Source organism: Rhinichthys klamathensis, unplaced genomic scaffold (assembly GCF_029890125.1).
Source record: "Rhinichthys klamathensis goyatoka isolate OS25496 unplaced genomic scaffold, OSU_Roscu_1.1 h1tg000234l_1, whole genome shotgun sequence".
Classification (NCBI taxonomy): Eukaryota; Metazoa; Chordata; class Actinopteri; order Cypriniformes; family Leuciscidae; genus Rhinichthys; species Rhinichthys klamathensis.
Window position 1 is genome coordinate 431,633 of NW_026606757.1, and position 22,625 is coordinate 454,257.

General features: G+C 38.6%; 1 protein-coding gene across 1 annotated transcript in view; it reads right to left on the reverse strand.

Annotated features, from left to right (window-relative positions):
- The window catches only part of mast4 (microtubule associated serine/threonine kinase family member 4), a 160,972-nt gene that overhangs the window by 18,912 nt on the left and 119,435 nt on the right, over nucleotides 1-22,625 (reverse strand). Inside the window, exons 5-12 of the mRNA XM_056265469.1 lie at nucleotides 17,063-17,151; nucleotides 12,628-12,697; nucleotides 11,172-11,250; nucleotides 3,060-3,214; nucleotides 2,415-2,490; nucleotides 2,110-2,319; nucleotides 1,828-1,929; nucleotides 1,478-1,610 (exon numbers count right to left, since the gene is read on the reverse strand). Coding sequence (XP_056121444.1) covers nucleotides 1,478-1,610; nucleotides 1,828-1,929; nucleotides 2,110-2,319; nucleotides 2,415-2,490; nucleotides 3,060-3,214; nucleotides 11,172-11,250; nucleotides 12,628-12,697; nucleotides 17,063-17,151 — 914 coding nt within the window. The remainder of the gene's footprint in view (nucleotides 1-1,477; nucleotides 1,611-1,827; nucleotides 1,930-2,109; nucleotides 2,320-2,414; nucleotides 2,491-3,059; nucleotides 3,215-11,171; nucleotides 11,251-12,627; nucleotides 12,698-17,062; nucleotides 17,152-22,625) is intronic.

The following is a 22,625-nucleotide window of genomic DNA, read 5'->3' on the forward strand; positions in this document are numbered from 1 at the left end:
TTTCAGTGGTGTATAAAGAACTTAATAAACCGTAATGTTTTTATTACCTTAGAATGAGACATTTATATCTACATAACCGCGGGCACCCCCTTTTATGAAGGTCGACATATTGTGACGTCATGTTTCTACCGTAGCCGACAGCGAACAAACAGCGCTACAGAGAACGTTTCGTCACTACCTTGAAAGAGAAGCCGCAGAAAGCTAGAAGCTAGCCATAAACACCGTGAGTAGTGACTTTTCCCTTGTCAGTGGTGTAAAATATGTAGTTGGATTGTTTCATGTAACTTCGTTCTTCTCCCTAGCTGCGTTATGGCTTTGTTATGTGGGGATAAACGTGCTGGTTACGTTCGTGAGACAGCTGACTCTTGTCATTGACCGTAAAACAGTATGTTACAGGAATCACCAACCCGTCGATCTTGGAAGCATTTTAAGTCGATCGCGAAGAGTTTTCAAGAGTTTTTTGCGTCGCACAGTAAAGAACTTATCTGAAGCAGCAGAAAGGAGCAGCAACTGGCTGTGGTTGAGACGGAAAGATTCTAGCTGGCTGTGTACAGGCCGCCACGCTACGGTTTCGTAGAAATCTTGAAAAACTTGAAGAGTCTGTTGGTTTATTTGTATAGGTTGTATAGTATTTACAGTCATTACGTTCCTCTGTATTTTGCGTGAATGACGGGTGGTTGGGCAGATATTGTGTTTTGCGGTAGGTGGTATGCCATACGGAACCGTTGCCACTGAAACTGCATTAACGCACCAGTGGGGCTCGACGGCCTTAGTCAAACGGGTTGGCGCGTATGGTTGGGTTGCGGAGAGATTGTGGTTAGGTCTCAGCAGCAGGAGGGATGTAGAGGTCAGTAAGCTGGGCTGAGTTGAGTGGGGGACGGAGGGGGGTGACTCTGGGACGCCAGAGTCACTGTCGAGCCCTCTTGAGGTGTCGTGGGCTAGTCGACGAAACACTGAGGACGGAAGGTGCCCACTTGAAGACCCTAGAGATGTCCCCTACTCGGCTCAATCCAGACGTTGTCGTGCTGGTCCACTAGGGAGACCACACTGTAGCTGCAGCCGTCGTGTGTGCTGACGCGCCAAGTACACTGCAGCCGTTAATGCTGGACAGAAGGGGAGTCACACCACCATATGGAAAGAAGCGTAAATGGATGGAGAAGCATAGTTTACTGTAAAGCTACGTCTTAGTGTTGCTTATCTTGGCGAAAGCCGAGTACAAATCAGCATGAAGTTTTAACATCTACTCTCGTGTAATGGAAATCAAAATCAGAGAAAAAAGCCTATTGTGTGTAGTAAATGGTGTCTAGGGGACGGAGGCGCGCGCGCTGTTACAATCATGTCATTTTTGCCGCGCGCACCTTTGGGCTCATGCGGACGTGTCGAGTTTAAACAAGGCTTTACGCTTTAACCAGCTGTTTGTGAACTGCCCATTGATGCACCCAGACTACTGGAAACCAATGTATTGAGGTCCTCTTACCCTCAAGTGGGTCCCTTGTCAGGCCAAGTTGGCTGATAATGTATCGTGGGATATCGGTCTTGATGCCTTGGCCCTCTTTAGCATGACCCTCTGCAGCCTCCAGGAGATGATAGAACTCTTCAGGGTCAAACTCCTACAAGACAGAAAGTATTTATCTTTAACACAAGACTTTGACCAGACTGTACAAGTAGATTCTCACTTCTTAAATAATATAGATCAAGTTGTAACAAATGTTTGGCAAACATCTGAAAATGTACTAAAGCAACATTCTGAAGCACATCACAGCAGAAGTCACAAGGCTGATTGAGCCAGACCATATTACTGTTGAGCAACTCTTGTAGACAACCTACCAGACATTCAAGGAGTCGCGCAGGCCTGGCAATGACGATGAGAATCTTCTTTACCAGCTCCTTGATGAAGGTCACCTCTGCACTCTCTGATCGCTCAGTCGACTGCATTACAATAACAGAGCACATCACAAGTGGTCATCAATATGCATGCATCATTGAACGCATTGATCAGAAACACATTCTAAATGGAAGAATACACAGGGGGAAAAGTATTTTAAATATAGAGAGTTAGTTTCAGCTCAGAAGAATGAAGAAAGCAATGTCTCTGAAGGCATAATTTACCTCCTGAAAGAGCCTTTCCAGTTTATCTGTGAGCTCACAGAAGTATCGTGAGGTAATGAGACCAAGACGGGACTTTTCCAGGCAGTCTCTGGCCAGCTCAATGATCTGGTGGTGTGCGAAGCTGAGGACGCCATCAGCCAGAGGCAAGACGTTTTCAGGGGAGTTGCTTTGGATGATCTCCTTGATGCGCTCTTCCATCTGAGCTGTGGCCTGAAGGGTGGAGAATACAAACCAACAATGAATTCCCCAATAAAGATACAATCACTTGGCACAGAAGATAATTGGTGAAAGCAGGTTACACTTACCTTGGGAAATCTTTCTTTGTACACATGATTCATCATTATAATCTCATGGTCACAGCATGATGGGGATCTTCCAGGACTATCAATGTAATTGAAGAAAAACACATTTTTCAATATACTGTCATGTCATAATTATTTATGAAAACCGTAATATTAATATGGTGAGAAAGAGATGGGCTGTGTCCCAGTTTGCATACATGCGTACATACTTTTAGTGTGTAGTAGTATATATGCGAGGATTACAATACTTCATTAAGTAAATACTTTGACATACTACAACATCTTCATACCAACATAAAGCCCTTCAGGATGATAGAAGACTGCACTGCTTCATGTCATGTTTCTGTCAAGGTTTATTTTGTAAAAATGACCAGCTGATTATAAATTATATCATACTTAACTTTTAGGTTTTACAATTAAGCTCTAAAAGTTAAAGAAGAACAGTAACACACTCTAGCAGTCAAAAAAGGGATGTGGGTAATATTAGCTAAAAAAAAAAGCATATACCATCTTTTGCATACTACTTTCAATACTTTTCAGAAGCAGTAATTCTTGTATACTATACAGGGCAGATGGTATGTGAATTAAGATGCAAAGAAAAGACAGATCTCAGATCAGTGTAAAAGACAACATCTAAGCCTCCTGTACCTGAGACTGCGGGAGCGTGGCCGCATAGGTGTGACTCTTCGGTGGTCGTCTCCAACAATGCTCTCTGTGTAGAAATGCTTGGACAGGAAGTGGAGCTCATCTGGTGTGGGCTGGAAAGGCAGCTGATGGAGCTTCTCCTGTGATGAACAGGACGACTGGAAATGAAACGAAAATACATTGAAAAAGAAAAGAAAAAAAAAGAGAAATGAAATGAAAACAAAATAAGAAAGAAAAGATGCCCACTGATGTGTTACATTATACATCATTAGGTGGATAATGTAGATGATGGAAAAAAATTAAAACACAGCAATGGATTTGACTATTTTCCGGTTTCTTCATGATGATGCGATCTAAAAAAAGATGTGGAGCGGAGACCTCAGTCAACACGCAAGTATTTAAGTGAGGTACTCAAAAAAAAAAAAAAAAAAAAAAACACTATTAATTAACCCATAAAGCAAATGTCATCATTTACTCAACCTCATATCATTCCATATTTGAGAAAATCCTAATACCATCCATTTTTGGATGAACTACTCCATGTAAACATGAGAATCTTAAATTTAATCCAGAATTGACAACTATGACACAAACTCAACTGCCGCTCTAGGCAAATCACTGTCGTGCCGCCCCCACTTCACACTCACAATTAAACACGATCTTTGAGATGCAAGCGAAAGACTGGAGATTTAGTTTATTGATAAAATTGCAGAAAAATAAAATCTCTTTCATTCTGCAATGTAAAAAGTAGCACTAAACCACTAGTACAGCTGCAAATGCAAATTCTGCATTATATTATATAAGTAGTATATGTACAGGCCCGGAAGATTCGGGAGAACTCCTGGTGGGCTGCTGATAAACTGGGCCGGCAGCAGTACCACTTCGTCATAGAGACAGTTTCACATGGGACGTGGAAAGTACAAGTCTCTAGTTCATTTTCAATGAAAGACACATAGAAAGCTCCAAAATTTTGGTAGTTCTAGTAGCGGCGAAGCAACGGTGTGCAAGCGGTGCTCGTACACCCAAAATCACACTTGCGTGTTCACAGCTCTTCGTAGCAGTTATAAATGGGTTATTATAAATATTAATATATGACATATGTTGGTATATAAATATTACGCACGCAATAAGGAGAGCTACATGACTTCTCCCCACTTTCTCTCTCACACATATACAGTACATAAGTCTGCCTTTCAGAAGTGTGCATGTTGGGCTTTAAAATCATTAGTCATCACCAGCAGTAAAGGTCATCATCTTTTGCATTCATGCCCGGATTATTTAATTAATTTTGATGACATTTATTGATGTACATGTTGAGTGTTTTTACATATAGACTGCTCTAAGAGTGGGGTGGGAGGCGGGAGTGGCACTACTAGGTAGAATGAAGGAAAATTAATTTAGATTTACAATATCTAATAGATAATATATCTACATTTTTAAAAAATAATACTAAATTAAATTGTACTCCACATTGAAATCACACTGGTCCAAAATATTGCTCAACTTAAACATCAAATATACAGTACCGTTCAAAAGTTTGGAGTCGGTAAGACTTTTTGAAAGAAGTCTCTTATGCTCACCAAGGCTGCATTTATTTGATTCATATTGAGAAATTTTATTACAATTTAAAATAACTGTTTTCCATTTCATTCTATTTTTAAAATATAATTTATTATTCTGATGGCAAAGTTGAATTTTCAGCATCCATTACTCACAAGATCCCTCTGAAATCATTGGAATATGCTGATTGGTGCAACAAACATTTCTTATTATCATTACTGAAAATGGTTGTGCTGCTTTATATTTTTGAGGGAATAATTTTTTCATGATCTTTTAAATATATTTATTTGAAAGTATAAAGGGTAAATTTTCTAAAAAAACTGACCCATTAGTTGGCTGGTGTGCCAGAATCAAAGCGCTTGCCATCTCCTGTAAGGATGGGCAGCTGCAGCAACTGTGTCACTAAACAACAACAACCAGAGAGTGAGTGAGTGGATGGGCAGCCTGGCACAGTTTCAGGGACATATTTACCAGCAAACAAATCTGGCGCTGCTCAGAGGCACATGAATCAGACTGGGACAAAGTCATGGCAGCATCTGTTGTCCATGGCAGACAGTCTCAGCCAAGTATCATTTCAGTTGTGCATATACATGTTAGTGCAAGGACACAGACACAAACCAAAAGCTTCAAAGCATATGAAGCTTGCAATAACGACAGCATACAAAGAAAAAAAAAGACAGCATACAAAGATAGTGGTATTCATTATACTACTAACAACAAGCTGCAAACTATTTTAGTTGCTAGTTGGAGATCAATCCTACAATGTGATATTAGCTCCATTCCAAAACCAAGTGAGCTGCTTACACACACACACACACACACACACACACACACACACACACACACACACACACACACACACACACACACACACACACACACACATATATATGTATGGTGTAATAGTACACAAACATGATGGTTCATAAGTACCTCGGCATTGAAGTCACGGTTCGGTACAGCAGGGGGGAGAAAACTAAACAAAATTGCTTTTTTTCTTTTTTAAATTAAAGTTTTTTAACAAATGTGTTTAAATAAATTATAATAAAAATTTTCTTACAGATATAAAAAAATATATCTTAGCTAATGCTGTAAAATATATGGGGAGCCCTTAATTACATATTACTATATTAAAGGTTACAATTAACAACAGAGCCCAAATTATTCAAATCAGTCGCTATTTATTTTAATTTTAATAATCAACACTTAAATTTAAAAAAGGCCTGAAAATTGCACATAAGGCATGTTTTGCATTAACTTCTAAATCTAATTATAAAGTAAATTTTCTACTCCAATTTTTTATATTTTATATATATAATCATTTAAACAGTGGCTGTCATAACTTGTTTTCATGACAAATTTATTTAAACATACATTAAGTAATCAAGACATTGCTAACAGGTAAAGTCAATTTAATGAATTGGCTAATGTAGTGCATATACGAAATGCTTGCCTCTAGAGTTCATTTCTTTAGCGAACAAACCTGCTGTCGACAAATGCCCGAGGTAAATGTAATGCTACGTGAGATATTATTCTCAAGTGGTTTTATTGATATCTTTCCGCAGTTGAAACACTGGTTGAGAGATGTAAACATATCGATAGGTCTTCTTTTCTTTTTACTGGTAGCAAACAGTGCTGGATTGGAGTGTGGATCACCCCTGACTGAATGTATTCGTCGTGCGACTGCATGCACCGAACAGTGATGTCCGTTCAGTACGAATACATGTACCGTTACACCCCCAATTTATATATATATAAATATGCCTTCGACTAAAGATTTTTCTAGTCGACTAGTAGTCGTTCATTTGGGCAATTATTCGACTAATCGCGCGTTTATATTAATAAGCCATAAATCATAATAATGCGCCTTTAATTGCCTAAATAAAATACATAGCCTAATCAGCTCTCACGTGCACACATACAGCTTGCCACAGCGTACCGGCAAACGTAATAATTATGAATGTGTCGTGAAAAAAACAGGAGGAGACTGTCTAAACATTTTAATAATTTATTGGTAATGTTTTTTGTATTTACGGCTGAAGAGATTAAGTCACGATGCTGACTCGTCATCTCCGCAGTAGTGGACGCGCCTATATGCACGTTTCATACGGATTACACAATCTGAGAATATTTATTTTCCAGTTGAATCTGTTCATTCAAATGTAGACATGTCAAGCTTTCTATAGATATATTTATCATGTCTGTGAGGCAAGTATACGCTGAATTCCGGTTCATTTTATGTGATGCGCTCAAGTTCACGGAAACCAAATCAACAGAAAGCACCATTTTATAAAAGCACAACATTTTGTTGTGATTGTGAGTTTAAAAAAAGTAGTCCCTTTACAGTTTGCATTACTATTATCTGTATGACCAAAAATGACGGAGTATTTTAAGTTAAATGCAAGTGATCGCGCCGGCGCCTGTATGTCATACAGTAAGCACACTCTCCACAAAAACACTTGAATATGCACCTAATAATAGTGCACATTTATTTAGGTTAGCATAAGAGCGAGCGGACTTGTAAAGTTGCTACTACTAACATGTTTCAAGTGATAAGCCATATTTGAGGTCGATGAATGATAGGCGAATGTTTGGATTTCCTGCCGATAACGATCTGTCCAATACAACCTGCGTGATTTCACCACTTCTTGTGGAGTTTTTTTTCTGCGGTTAATGGACTACTAGGGGGCAGCCCTAATATATACACACTTTACTAAATTATGATGAGTTAATCAGTAAATTCATTGGTTAAAAAGAGTGGGAACCCACAAGAGCATTTGACTACTGGAATACTGTTAGCTTAGCAACATGCTAACATATCGTGTCATAATCGTGTCTCTCGTTTGCTTCACAAAGGAAACAGTGTTTGTTTACTGTGCTCACAAGCTGAAATCTCATTGGTGAAGTCTCGTTTGTTCGCTAGAGAGGTGTGGCCTAAGCCAGCTCGCGCTACTTATACAATGTGTTTTGTAGCACTTATTAGAAAGAAGGAGTCAAGCAAAAGGAGGTGACAGTAACTGTAATTGTTTTGTATATTTTTCTCATTTGATTTAAGTGCAGTTGTAGTTACTAGGAAACACTGTTTGTTTACTGTGCTCACGAGCTGAAATCTCGTTGGTGAAGTCTCGTTTGTTCGCGTTTAGTCACGAGGTAAACAGTTTCGCTGCGTGTCCAGCTGTATTCAATAACGACATTTCAGTAGAGTATAAAGCAAGTAGTATACCGCGGCAGCCCTCGTGTAAAGCCCTCATCGTGTGAAGACCGAAGAGTGTAAAGACCAGCGTCTCTACCTGCGCGACTCCCACTGAGCAAGGACACCGACAAGGCACTTGAGTATTATTTTCTTTTGTTTCCTTTCTCTTCTATGCAACTTTTCTTCGCATCTTTCTGTTGGTGACCTCTCTTTCACTATGCGTTTTCAAATCCCTACTATTACTAACACGCGTAAATCAAATGTCACACGTAGGAGGCAGCACAATCCTAGCAACCTGCATACCTTTCCGGTGTCTTCTAGTACTTCATTCTCTTTTCCCATCGGTCTCTGGAATTGCCAGTCCGCTGTAAACAAAGCTGATTTCATTACATCTATCTCTAAATCAATTCATGGATTAGACCAGAAGACACTGCCACACCTGCTGCCCTCTCCACTAACTTCACTTTCTCACACACCCCTCGTCTGACCGGAAGGGGTGGAGGTACTGGTCTTCTAATCTCAAACGATTGGAAATTTTATCCTTTATCACCTCTGTGTGACAACAGCTCATTTGAATCGCATTCAATTACCATCACTAGGCCTATTAAAATCCATTTTGTAGTTGTGGTCCACCAGGTCAACCAGGTCAACTTGGCAGTTTCTTGGAGGAGCTTGATGTGCTTCTCTCATCCTTCCCTGAGGATTGTACTCCTCTCATAGTTCTTGGAGACTTCAACATCCACCTAGAAAAGCCTCAGGCTGCCGATTTCCACACTCTGCTTGCCTAATTCAACCTCAAACGAGTATCTACTGCGGCTACTCACAAATCAGGTAACCAATAAGACCTTATTTACACGCGCTACTACTCCATTGACCATACACTGGTCACTCCACTGCACACCTCAGATCACTTCCTCCTCACCCTCAAACTCAACCTGCCTCAGAACACTACACAAACTCCTCCACAGGTCACCTTTCGGCGAAACCTCACCCTCTCGCCTATCCTCTTTGGCCTCATCCACACTTCCTCCACCTGATCAGCTCTCAACACTAGATACTAACAGTGCAACTGATACTCTTTTCTCCACTTTAACATCCTGCTTGGACAACTTCTTCCCCCTCTCCTCCAGGCAAGCCCACGCCACACCCTCTGCCCCCTGGCTATCTGATGTTCTCCACAAACATCGTTCTAAACTCAGGGGTGCAGAGAGGAAGTGGCGCAAATCGAAAGATCCTACCGACCTTGGTCTTTATCAATCCCTCCTCTCTTCCTTCTCTGCTAATGTCTCTACTGCTAAAATGACTTACTATCACAACAAAATTAACAATTCTTCTGACTCTCACATGCTTTTCAAAACCTTCTCCTCTCTTCTCAACCCTCCTCCTCCTCCTCCTCCATCAACCCTAACAGCTGACGAACCCATCAGCGGCCAATTTACCAAACCACAAACTGACACACACATCTTACCAGCTAACACACACACTCTACCCTCCATCTCTCTGCTTTCAGAGGCAGAAGTCTCCAAACTCCTCCTTTCCAATCGCCCTACTACCTGTCCACTTGATCCTATTCCCACTAATCTACTTTAAGCCATTTCTTCCTCAGTTGTACCTGCACTCACACACATCATAAACACACCTCTTCACACTGGTACTTCTCCCACAGCATTTAAGCAGGCTCGGGTAACGCACTGCTTAAGAAACCCACTCTAAATCCAGCACATCTGGAAAATTACAGACCGGTATCCCTTCTTCCATTCGTCACAAAAACACTTAAATGAGTTGTTTTCAACCAGATCTTTTCCTTTCTTACACAGAACAACATCCTGGACAACAACTAGTCTGGTTTCAAAAGCGGACACTCAACTGAGACTGCCCTTCTCTCAGTAATTGAAGCTCTGAGACTGGCAAAAGCAGCTTCCAAATCCTCAGTTCTCATCCTGCTGGATCTGTCTGCTGCCTTTGACACAGTTAACCACCAGATCCTCCCGTCAATCCTAAAAACGAAGGGCATCTCGGGAACCGCACTAATGGTTCAAGTCTTACCTCTCGGGAAGGTCTTTCAGGGTGTCGTAGAGGGGTGAGGTGTTTAAGACCCAACATCTAGCTACTGCCTCAGGGCTCAGTGCTTGGACCAATTCTCTTCTCCATCTACATGACATTACTAGGATCTGTGATTCTGAAACATGGCTTTTCCTATCACTTCTACGCTGACGACACACAACTCTACCTCTCATTCCAGCCTGATGATCCGACGGTTGCTGCTCGCATCTCAGCCTGCCTGACAGACATTTCTGGCTGGATGAAGGACCACCACCTTCAACTAAACCTTGTGAAGGCAGTTGCTTGTGGTCCCGGCCAACACTACACCACAACTTCTCCATTCAGCTAGGTTCGTCATCCATAACTCCATCAAGGTCAGCCAGGAACCTTGGAGTTGTGATTGATGATCAATTGAACTTTACAGACCACATTGCTAGAAATGCCCGGTCCTGCAGATTTGCCTTATACAACATTAGGAGGATCAGGCCCTTCCTATAAGAGCATGCTCCTTGTCTAAGCACTTGTTCTATCCAGACTGGACTATTGTAATGCTCTCCTGGCAGGTCTTCCAGCTTGCACTGTCAAACCTCTACAACTGATTAAAAATGCTGCAGCTAGAGTGGTCTTTAACGAGCCGAAGAGAACATACGTCACTCCTCACAAAATTGCACTGATTGCCAGTTGCCGCTCGCATCAAATTCAAGTCACTGACTTTTGCCTGCAGAACAACCACTGGCTCTGCTCCATTTTACCTAAACTCATTACTTCAGACTTACGTACCATCCAGAAACTTGCGCTCTGCAAGTGAACGCCGTCTTGTGGTGCCATCTCAAAGAGGCACAAAGTCGCTTCCTCTGACCTTTTTCTGGTCTGTTACATGCTGGTGGAATGACCTGCCCAACTCATCAACCTTATGAGGTTTTACGCATTTTAGCGTTTTCCGACGTTTCAGTGTGGATGAGAAACGTTTAGAAAATGCTTGAAAACACTAGTGGACACAGAGTGGTTCGAAACGAAAACGGCATTTTCAAATGCCTTAGGTTCACTTTAATGGTGCATTCATACTGACAGCGATTTATTTGCTTGATGCCACCAAATTTCTTTGCGGTCGGTTGCAGGTAGGTCTTCTTCCTATAATAAGGTATCTAACTGCTTCACATGGTGGAATTCTACAAAGATTTTACCCAAAGTGGCCATTAGTACTTGATTCTCTTCAAAAGCCACTGAAAACGAATGACTTAAGAGTCACTTTGTTGCTTCAAAATGCTGCCAGTGAATGCACACATATTTCTACCATCTGAAAAACATACAGTACTTACAGAGACGGTGGAGCTGGGTGTGTTTGTTCCATAGCCAGAGGAGGGAAGCGATGCCAAGGACCAGCGTCGCCCGTCAGTTCTACAAACACAGACAATCCTTCAGTCCATATACCCTCAAGTAATTACAAGTGCTGTATAGAATCATCATCAGTAAATTGCATATACTAGATTGCATTGGCTCCAAGATATGAGAGGCGAGTGTTACACTAGATAAAAGGAAAATGCTGAGTGAGTCATTTATTTTCAAAGTAGATCAGATGAAAGACAGTGGCAGTGTAATCCATGAGCTAGGGCTGCTATCATTTCGAACAGTGCTCTGTGTGCAATTTCCAAAGGGCCTGGCTGATTGAATGGTCTGATGATAATAACAGGAAGACAAATGCCACAAACACTGCATGGGAGGAGAGATAAATGGGTAAAGTAAATACAGAAAAATCCCAAAAATGGTCATGCAGGCACTTGATGTCAATATCCACAGTAAACAGTTATGAACATGTACATGGGAAAGTTTGTGATGCATTATGGTTGATTTCTGGGACAAATGTACAAGTATAATAGAGTGAATCTCATGAATCTTATATCCAGGTCACATTTCACCCCATAATAGGAAGAAAGAACATATAGTAATTATGTATGGATGTCTAATGTCACATTGGAATTTTTTTTTACGGTCCTAAAAAAGCTTCATTGTGTGAAAAAAAGCTTCAATCTGACCTGAACATGTTTATGACAGGTATCATGAGATTTGCTCAATAAACTTAATTTGAATTACCTGTCTGCTCTTAGTCCATGACTAGAGGATTATAAATAGTAAAAAATAATAAATAAATACATAAATAAATAATAGTAATTGGAGTTTAAAAAAAAAAGTTATAAGAATTTTAGAAACAAAAGACACATTTTTCACCCCATCCTGTCTGATCAAACTGAGTTTGACTTGACAGGTTTAAATCTGAACTTCTGAACCACGGTTTTAAATTTGTTTCCATCTAAAATTGTAGAAAGCCTGTCAGCTCCTGAGGTTTTCAAAAGCAGAAACCAGAAGCTTTTATCAGCCACACGCTCCTCACATCAAAGATCATTGTTTACTTGAACACTGTACTGATATGCTGATATTCCTGACAGATCTGGACCACCTATTCTAATAATACAGCCATTTATCTCTCAGATTATGCATTTTGAGCGCTGGTTTATACAGTACGTTCATCTTTCAACATTTTTATTTTCTGGTAATCACACCACCATAATATCCTAAGGTGTTGTGGGTGTTTGCTTGCCCTCCCAAGTCAAAAGAGCCCAGTCCAAGTCTCTATGATACTCTTGTCCCTAGATATGACTTGGGCCCCTCCTTTTTTTTTTCTCATTCTCAAGGTAAATTTTGGGTAGATTATTTAGAAATATAGAAAACTGAGGTGTCCCATATAGATATCATTCATATCTGTTTCCATATCATTACCTGCGTGTGAAGGAAAAATGAGCTGAAGCACTAGGGGAGAAGTTTCTAGGGCTGTCTTGTGGACTGGTGCCTAAAAAAAAACAAAAATCAAAATCACAATTTTTTACTGTGCCAACAATACTCTCTGCTCAGCATTGAATCTTATAACAATATTATTGACATCATCTTCTGCAGTTCCAATTATGGCCGATCCAGTTCCACCATCTTTCTTCTTGAAGAGATAGGGAACATTTTCAGTAAATAACAACATTTTAGTTTGTCACACAAAACTAGTTAAAAACAGTTTTAACCGTATTTTTATTATGCCTTTTTGACAAACAGAAATAACAAACAAAATAAGGGTGAGTTAAACCTAGAGACAGGCCAGAAATGCCCCACACCATTGTCGCCATATGTTCACTCTTATTAGCTGAACCCCACTGTTTCTAGGGGATTGCTTTTGGCAATATGGCCACATTTGAGGGTCTGGGACATCCCAAATCATGGCCATTAGAGCAAAACAGCCTTTTGCCCTGTAATAATTACAGATAATTAACCTGATTGAATAAGGGTAGGAGTTAATAGTTAATTAACATCCATGTCTGTGGCCCCACCGGTGTTGATAAAGAGAGGCCCCTGAGCTTTGCTGATGGTCGCTGCTCATTAGTAGTGACTTATTTACTGATATTCACACACAACTGATAAACAGAGACAAATTATTTGAAAATAATGGAAATAAACTAATAATGATGTGGAATTTGCATATTAACTGAGGTTTTCAACATCAGATGCCAATCTAATGGCTGATATAGTGAATACAATATACACTACCGTTCAAAAGTTTGGGGTCGGTACGATTTTAAATACTTTTAAAATAATTATCTTCTGCTAACCATGGCTGCGCTTATTTGATTAAAAATACAACAAAAATCAGTTATAGTATTAAATATTATTCCAGTGTAAATCAGCTGTTTTCTGTGTGAATATATAGTAAAGTGTAATTTATTCCTGTGATCAAAGCTGAATTTTCAGCATCACCAGTGTCAGTGTCTTCAGTGTCAAATGATCCTTCACAAATCAGTATAATATGAGGATCTGATGCTCAAGAAACATTTATTATTATTATCAATGTTGAAACAGTTGTTGGTCTGTCAGTTGTACAGTTTTTTTTTTTTTTTTTTGGATTCTTTGATGAATAGGAAGTTCAAAAGACTTTTGTAACATTATAAATGTCTTTACTGTCACTTTCGATCAAATTAATTATTCCTTGATAAATAAAAGTATTGATTTATTTCCTCCAAAAAATAAAAATAAAATTCTCACTGACCCCAAACTTTTGAACGGTAGTGTATAAAATACAATTCATAACACAGAGTATACTAATATATATATATTAGGGCTGTCAAATGATTAATCACGATTAATCACATCCAAAATAAAAGTTTTTTTTACATAATATATGTGGGTGCACTGTGTATAATTATTTTGTATATATATAAATACACACATATGCATGTATATTTAAGAAAAAAATATTATTTATATATAAAATATTTATATTTATATATAATATAAATTATATATAAATCTATATACAGTATATACATGAAAATATTTCTTAAATATATACAAGCATGTGTGTGTATTTATATATATAAAATAATTATACACAGTGCACCCACATATATTATGTAAAAAAAACTTTTATTTTGGATGTGATTAATCACGATTAATCATTTGACAGCCCTAATATATATATATATATATATATATATATATATATATATATATATATATATATATATATATATATATATATAAATAAATATAATACAGGAGTTTTTTTGCAAGAAATAAATTATTTTATTCAGCAAGGATGCATAAAATTAATTGATAACACTTTACAATAAGGTTCATTTGTTAACATTAACTAATGTATTAACTAACATGAACTAACCATGAGCAATTGATTTGTGACTATTTGTTAATCTTTGTTAATAAAAATATAGCAGTTTGTTGTTTGTTCATGTTAGTTCACAGTGCATTAACTAATATTAACAAATGCATCTCTTGATTTTAATAATGTATTAGTAAATGTTGAAATTAATATGAACAAAGATTAATAAATGCTGTAGATGTGCAGTTTGCATTATTGTTATTATTTGCAGTATTGCATATGTGCATTATTAGTTCATGTTAACTAATGAACATTATTGTAAAGCGCTACCAATTAATTAATATAAAAAGTACAGATTTTCACAATTTATTTCTACTTTCTATTCATAAAATAATTTTGGGAAAAAAAGGATTACTGTTTCCAACAAAAATAATAAGCAGCACAAACATTTTCAATAATGGGAAAATAATAAGAAATGTTTATTGAGCACCAAATCAACATATTAGAATGATTTCCGGAATATGTGACACTAAAGACTGGAGTAATGATGCTGAAAATTCAGCTTCGCAATCACAGGAATAAAATTACATTTTTAAATACAGTGCTGGTCAGAATTATTTGCCCCCTTGGTAAATATGATCAAAGATGGCTGTAAAAAATACATCCACATTGTTTATCCTTTATGAAATCACATTATGAAATAAATGTTTTTCTCCAAAACACCTTGGGAACAATTATTTGCCCCCTTCTATTAAATACTTTTTGCAACCACCTTTTTCCAAGATAACAGCTCTGAGTTTTCTCATATAATGCCTGATGAGTTTGGAGAACACCTGACAAGAGATCAGAGACCATTCCTCCATACAAAATCTCTCCAGATCCTTCAGATTCATGTTGGCGCTTCTTCTCTTCAGTTCAGCCCACTCACTTTCTATAGGGTTCAGGTCTGGGACTGTGATGGCCATTGCAGATGCTTGGTTTTGTGCTCAGTGACCCATTTTTGTTTTGATTTTGATGTGTGTTTTTGGATCACTGTCCTGTTGGAAGATCCAAACATGGCCCGTTATAAGATTTCTAGCACAGGCTGTCAGGTTTTGATTTTATATCTGTCTGTTGGTATTTGATCGAATTCATGATGCCATGTATCTGAACAAGATGTCCAGGACGTCTGGCAGAAAATTAGGCCCACAGCATTAAAGATACACCAGAGCATTTCATTTTACACATGGGGTACTTTTTTATCCATGTATGAACCAAACCCATCTTAAGTGTTTGCTGCCAAAAAGCTAATTTTTTTGTTGTTTTTTGAAAGTTTTTTTTTTTTTTTTGTCTTAGAATTCTAACGGCCATGTTTGGATCTTCCAACAGGACAGTGATCCAAAAACAAACATCAAAATCAAAACAAAAATGGGTCACTGAGCACAAAACCAAGCAACTGCAATGGCCATCACAGTCCCAGACCTGAACCCTATAGTAAATGAGTGGGCTGAACTGAAGAGAAGCAGCGCCAACATGGATCTGGGAATCTGAGGGATCTGGAGAGATTTTGCACGGAGGAATGGTCTCTGATCTCTTGTCAGGTGTTCTCCAAACTCCTCAGCCATTATATGAGAAGACTCAGAGCTGTTATCTTGGAAAAAGGAGATTGCAAAAAGTATTTAATAGAAGGGGGCAAATAATCGTTCCCAATGCGTTTTGGAGAAAAACATTTATTTCATAATGTGATTTTCCCCCCACTTTCAATTCAGCCATCTTTGATCATATTTACCAAGGAAGCAAATAATTCTGACCAGCACTGTATATTCAAAACAGTTATTTTATATTGCAATAATATTTCACAATATTAATGTTTTTACTGTATTTTTGATCAAATAAACGGTGCCTTGGTGAAGAAACTTCTTTCAAAAACTTTTTTTTTAAATCTTACCCACCCCTAAATTTTGAAAAGTAGTGTAAATCAACGTATAAATGTATTAAACTTTATCCTCATAATTCATAACTCAAGTCTATAAATGCTATTCTAAATGGCATCTGAGAGCACATGCTGTTATGAGCCAGTTGACTGCCTCTAGATTTCATGACTATAAAACTAAAGTGACATTTAATCAGATTAATACACTGTAATTAAATCAACAGTAATGCTGAATGCTCTTTAAAGGTTTCCAATAGAGCACAGGGGCAGTGTGTGCGCAGTCGGCAGAATGAGTAAGACACAGATCTAGCGGACAGCTCATGAATTAGACAAAAGATTGCTGCTCAGACACATCATGTTTTGCGGACCTGGCCGTGGTACAACAGACTGCTCTCTGTAATATAGGTATGTATTAGATTTTGCCCTAATCAAGTGTGAAGCAACAAATTTCCAAGAAAGGAGCCAAACAAAAGGTTGATGTTTAATATAAAGCTGTTTTCATTATATTAGTGGTTTTGTGGATCAATGATATTTCACTATGGGCAGGACTATACTGCGAAATAGAATCCAAGGGTCACTCTGACGGACATCAAAACCATCAGTATATGTGCACATACACAAACAGACAAACACACTGAACTGGTTACCTGTGTGTGATGACAGAGGTGAGTGAGGTCGAGGAAGGGCTGATGACTGTCCACTCCCTATTAGACTTTTTCTGTTGCTTGTTCTGCAGCTAGAAAAACAAACCAAAAAATTGTGTTTTGTGAACAGACCACTGTGTTACAGAAAAATGACAACAGCAAGACTATTTGAGAGGCATTAATACCGGTACTTTATTTGTGCATCTGTCATTACATAAAGTATCATTGTAGCATATGTAAATAACGACAGATGTACCATTATAGATAATTGATTTTATATTAGAACTGCATTGGTAAATAGCAAATATAATTTCCTCGAACACTGCTCTGTGAACATGCCAAGAAAAACTAAGATCATGAAAATTAAACTAGCTCTCCTACTGTACGTTAGTGAATTATTTAACACCATTTCACATCCACACTATGCCAGGGGCAGATTCAGCACCAGGGGCCCATTCAAGCATGTGCCCCCTCAGGTTTTTGAGCCAAATGGATTTGAATGCAGCTTCCAAAAGACTAATAAATAATAAATTAATAAATAATACTTTTACTTTTGATAGAACATCCAGTGAGTCACGTGATCAACTGCTAAATTCAAATCTGCGTTCGCACTTTGGCTGGCGCTGAGCCAGAGACGGATGTGCTCACCTGTCATGTATCACAACTATTCAGTGTTTACTCTAATCTTAAAATATTGTAGGTACCCTACAAAACAAACAGTGCCCCAAAGTTGTCATATTTTGGTGAAATTCTTAGTTTTGAAGCATCCCAAAGTGCAGATTATAGAGAACTTGATTTTTTGTGTTTGCCCTTGTAAACCTCACTTGCCATGATGTAAGGGCATTATTGCTAAGGTGTTCTGGGAGACTACTGAACATTGGTAACTGATTACTTATTGTCTTTACATACGAAGACCTCCGAAGCAAAAGCCTCTAAAAGCCACCTCTGTCAAAAATGAGATAATAATATTGAGTGAAGGCTCTCTGCACATAGTATACGTTCATCAAATACTTTCATTTCAAACTTACTAAATCCCAGCATCAGCCCATTCAGAAATGCCGGTACTTGGGTAGAAACCTATACATAGGAGCCTGATAAAAATGTTAATATTAAACAAAAACTTTAGACAGACTTAGAGGCTTTTGCATCTGAAGTCTTCATATGTCAAAAGAGCACAACCTCAAGTCTTTATGATATTCTGGACTGCTGTATAATTTTATTTTTCACCTGTTCCACAGAAAACTGATTTTGATAGCTTAATAATAACACATATGGCACATATCTATGCAAAAAATCCCTAACCCCAAGTATAGGCAATTGGAATAGTGATTCTTTAGCAGCAGAGTAGTGGAGGACAGGGTGAAATCCTAGAGGGGAATTGAGCATGTGACTCTGGCCTCTTCTCTAGTCATTGAACCCAAAGCTGGTGTCTAAATGGCAGCCTGGCAGACATCACAGATGACATTGCAAAGCCCTTGTGATCAACACCTCAGCAAAGAGACTGTGAAGAGCACTGTCAGTGAATCTATCACATTCAAGGAGGTGTTAAAGGAATAGTTCGCCCAAAAATGAAAATTCTATCATCATACTCACTTTCAAATTTTTTTTTGAGGAACCGAAAAGTATGCATTTAACACAATGTCCAGGCTGCTCTTTTGCATACATTGGAAGTGAACTATGACTTCAGCCATCTCTATGATTCATAACTTATCCTATCCCACTTGAAAGCATGAATACTGTATTAAAGAAAAGGCCATGAGAAATAAGTATTCGCCACAGCTTATTATGGGAATTAAGGTTAAGACAGTTGAGTATTACTCTCTAGGTCAGCACATTGGCTGAAAATGTGCATGATTTTAGGAAAACAAGAAACACTTTCCAGCTTTTAGTGAACTAAGATGAATTAGGCAACAATCATAAGTATTTGAGCAAGACCTACCAGTGCAGACGAATATGGAAAAAAAAAAATATACTACAAACCATGATGTCTCTGAATAATATGATATTTGGCTATACTGTATGCTAGAAAATCAAAAACCATTCAAATAATTTTACTGCAGGTGGAGCATCAGAAGACTCTATGCCTCTTATATGACTAAAAAATAAATGTCAAGTAAGAAAAGTGGCAATAAAGCACTTTAAAGGGGCCATATTATACATTTGTGTACCATTTTTGTTTTAATATTTTCTCCTGAAGCCCACCACAAGGTTTCTTGCACCAAATATATAGTTGCACTTTAGTTTTACATGACCATTTTTCACCTTTAATCTGACCCTTAGACTTCAGATATGTAAAATTATGTACAGTAAACCTTTGAAGTCACTTTTGTGAGCTCATTGTTACAATGTTAAGATTTCATGACAAGCTGTTTTTGCAATAAATGGTGTTTTGGACCTGTGAAAGAATTTTGAGATGTGAAAGTTACTTTAAAAGAGAAAGAAAATACCCCTTTAAATGTGAGGCATGGTTCAGTATAATATCTGGTTCATGAGCGCTCAGTTAAAGAGGATCAGATTTTGCTATTTATACAGCTCTTACACACAGGCAGATTAGAAATGAACAGTGCTCAGCTCCATACTTCTTACTGTAGCTATGATGACAAATTCAATAACTCATGCTACATCTGGAAAAAACCCACACAGAAATGACTATAAGCAACGTAATGACTGAATCAAAGTATCAGTCAATGTTATGCTATTTGACAACAGACATTTTGCTTCCGTCGCTGTGTGTAAATGCCTGAATGACTAGTCACGTTACAAAAGCCAATTGTGAAGTTGTCTCTTTAATGGTCTTGGCTTGTCCTCAGTTAGTCCTTTGTTTAATTTACAAAGAGTTAAATCCATCATTGTTCATTGCATATAAACAGTCTCTGCTAAATTATATGACAATGTGGTTGGTGCATGTGCTTTACACATGCTTCAGCAGTAGTAATCCTGGGAATGTATCGTTTGAATCCAGTCATATCTTTTTTTCCGTGACCCTTTCTCTTTCACATTCATTTCCTGGCTCTCCTACCAAATCATAAAATTAATACTTTGAGTTAATTTCAGTGCTAATGCTAATAAATGCGAATTATATGATGCCCAATTTATAAAGCCCTAGAGAAACATCCAGTAACTTCCCTTCTAAACATCGCCCTGAAGTACGATCTGCACAGCATCCGCCCATGCCATTCAATACAGAAATGAAACAATATAAATATCTAATACCTAAATTACTTTGCAAGTGTCACTAATTTATATCATGTTAACAAACTTCATGGCCAACATGTCAGAAGACTCAGAATGTCAACAATAGTCAGAAAAAAACATTCTGTACTCTAAAAACATGATTGAATACAAGGACATATTTGAGGAGCCAAGAGCCTAATCAAGGTCAGTTTTATGAATTAAGAAGAGATACATAATATAACATTTAGTTATTGTATAATTTTACTAAATAAGACATGAGGAAAGCCTTGTTCTTGGTTTCATAGCTGAGTGTTATTATCACAGTTATTACACAAAGACAGATTACGGAACCCTCCACCCAGTACAAATCAATAAACACAGCACTGTGAAGAAAGCACAATGCACAATCATGTCTTGCATGTTTTCCACAACTAATTCACTTCAAACAAATGACAGATTCAGTCAGATTTACTCATCCTGAGGACATTAATCGGATCATCTGTATCATCAACGGTAAAATGGGTCATTCCCAGGATTAAAATGTGTGCAAGAAGGAAAAACAGAAATGCACATGCATGCTTGATAGCAGAGATATCTATGGCTGGTTGGCCTTTTGGTGAAGGTTTGGTCTTGTCACATGAGAGGTGAAAAGGATACAGCACATAACTGCAAAAGCAGTGTACACGACTGTATCCGTCAAATAACACAGAGACAGCCAGCAATGCTCAAGAGGATTTAAAGGACTATTCATTTTCCTCACATTCAACATGCATATTTAGACAAATGCATGGTAATTACTCCTGTATGTAAACATCTTTTGTGCCTGCTGCATGCACTGAACAAAAACATCCTGATTACAATCACGAGGTACTCCAGTTCAGAATTCACAAAGGAAATTTAACACAATAGAAAACACAGCACCTGCATTACCATATTGTTCTTGTCTATAACCTCAACTCACTTAATTCTTGATGAAGTTCTAAGACTTAAAAACCCAAACCCACAAAACTGCAAAGTGGCGACAAACAATCAACCTGAACTTGATTACCTTTTGGAGCGCCATAGACTTGTTCCACTGATAAAGTGAGGCATAGAAAAGTTGGAGAGCATAGTCCATAAGCTGGAATCAGACATTGTCCTAAAGTCATGACCCCAGAGTGCTCTGAGCTGTCTTAAAAAAGAGAGTGAGGAGAAATGCCTGGCTTCCAAGAGAAGTAGGCACCCAGCGCAAGAGTCCTGGGAAGTCCTCCCAGCACAACGCTCTGCCACTACAGAGTTTCGTCCAGGAACATCTGCTGCTCGCTGCAGCATGCACAGGCTGTCAAGGGGACTGTGTGTCCTTTGAAGTGTCCTAAATCGAATAGCGAGAAAGCTTCTCTGAGCTGCTTCCTATTCGGGTCATATCCATTCCTGCTCGAACGCTGGATGCCTCTGGGACAGAGGAACAGGACTACTTCCAGCAGGATGACTTTTTGTTTTGATGTGAAAGTTGTGTGGCTTTACCGCTATCCTGTAGACTCATTGAGAGTCAAGAATGCTCCATATCATGTAACAGGCACCTACCGTACCACATCCTGAGGCAGGGAGGGGAGAGGAAAGGAAGAGAGGGGGTGTGAGTCAGAGGAGCAATGCATCATCAGCAGACGACGCAATGAATGCAATCACGGCTCTCCCTGTCTGGCCCTGCTCCAGAACCCCTAGGGCCATTTGAAATGGACAGCGTTTCAACCGTAACCATGTGCAGGTCCACCTCTTTTCCCTTCTTTTTTTTTCTTAATTGGACCTGCCATATGAGGAAAACCACCCTCTCTCTTCCACTTCAACACCTTTGATCTGCTCCTGTTCTGTTCTTCAATCTGCTCTTTTGGCAGGCAGGGACACGAGGCTCAACCTCCCTGACACATGACAGATGAACTTGGTGGGGTGGAATGGGGCCGCTCGGTCTTGACAATTATCTGTTGAATTCAGTGTTAACCACTAAGGTGCACTTAGTACAGGCCTGAGAGAACATATGCCTAAGCCAGGCACACAGAAAACTGATCAAACCCTCAAATAATGCTTCAGATATGGACATAATAATGAGGACCCTGGTCACGGATGAAGTGAGCAAAGTCTAGCTCAATAAATGTGAAGTCTCATGACTTCTTATCTCTTCCTGCAAGACTAGTGACCTATAGGAACTTAAGAAACCTGGGAACAATCCAAGCCCACTCTCTTCTGTGTCAGCCCGTGCTCTATATATGTACAGTATATGCACCATTTTCTATGTTCTTATTTGGACAGGAAGAACCAGAAAAGAAAACCAGTGCTCTGATTCAACAAAGTGCAAGGTAGCTCTTAAAGCTGAGAGGATACCTCACTTGTCTATAAAGACAACAGCAGACATGTGAGT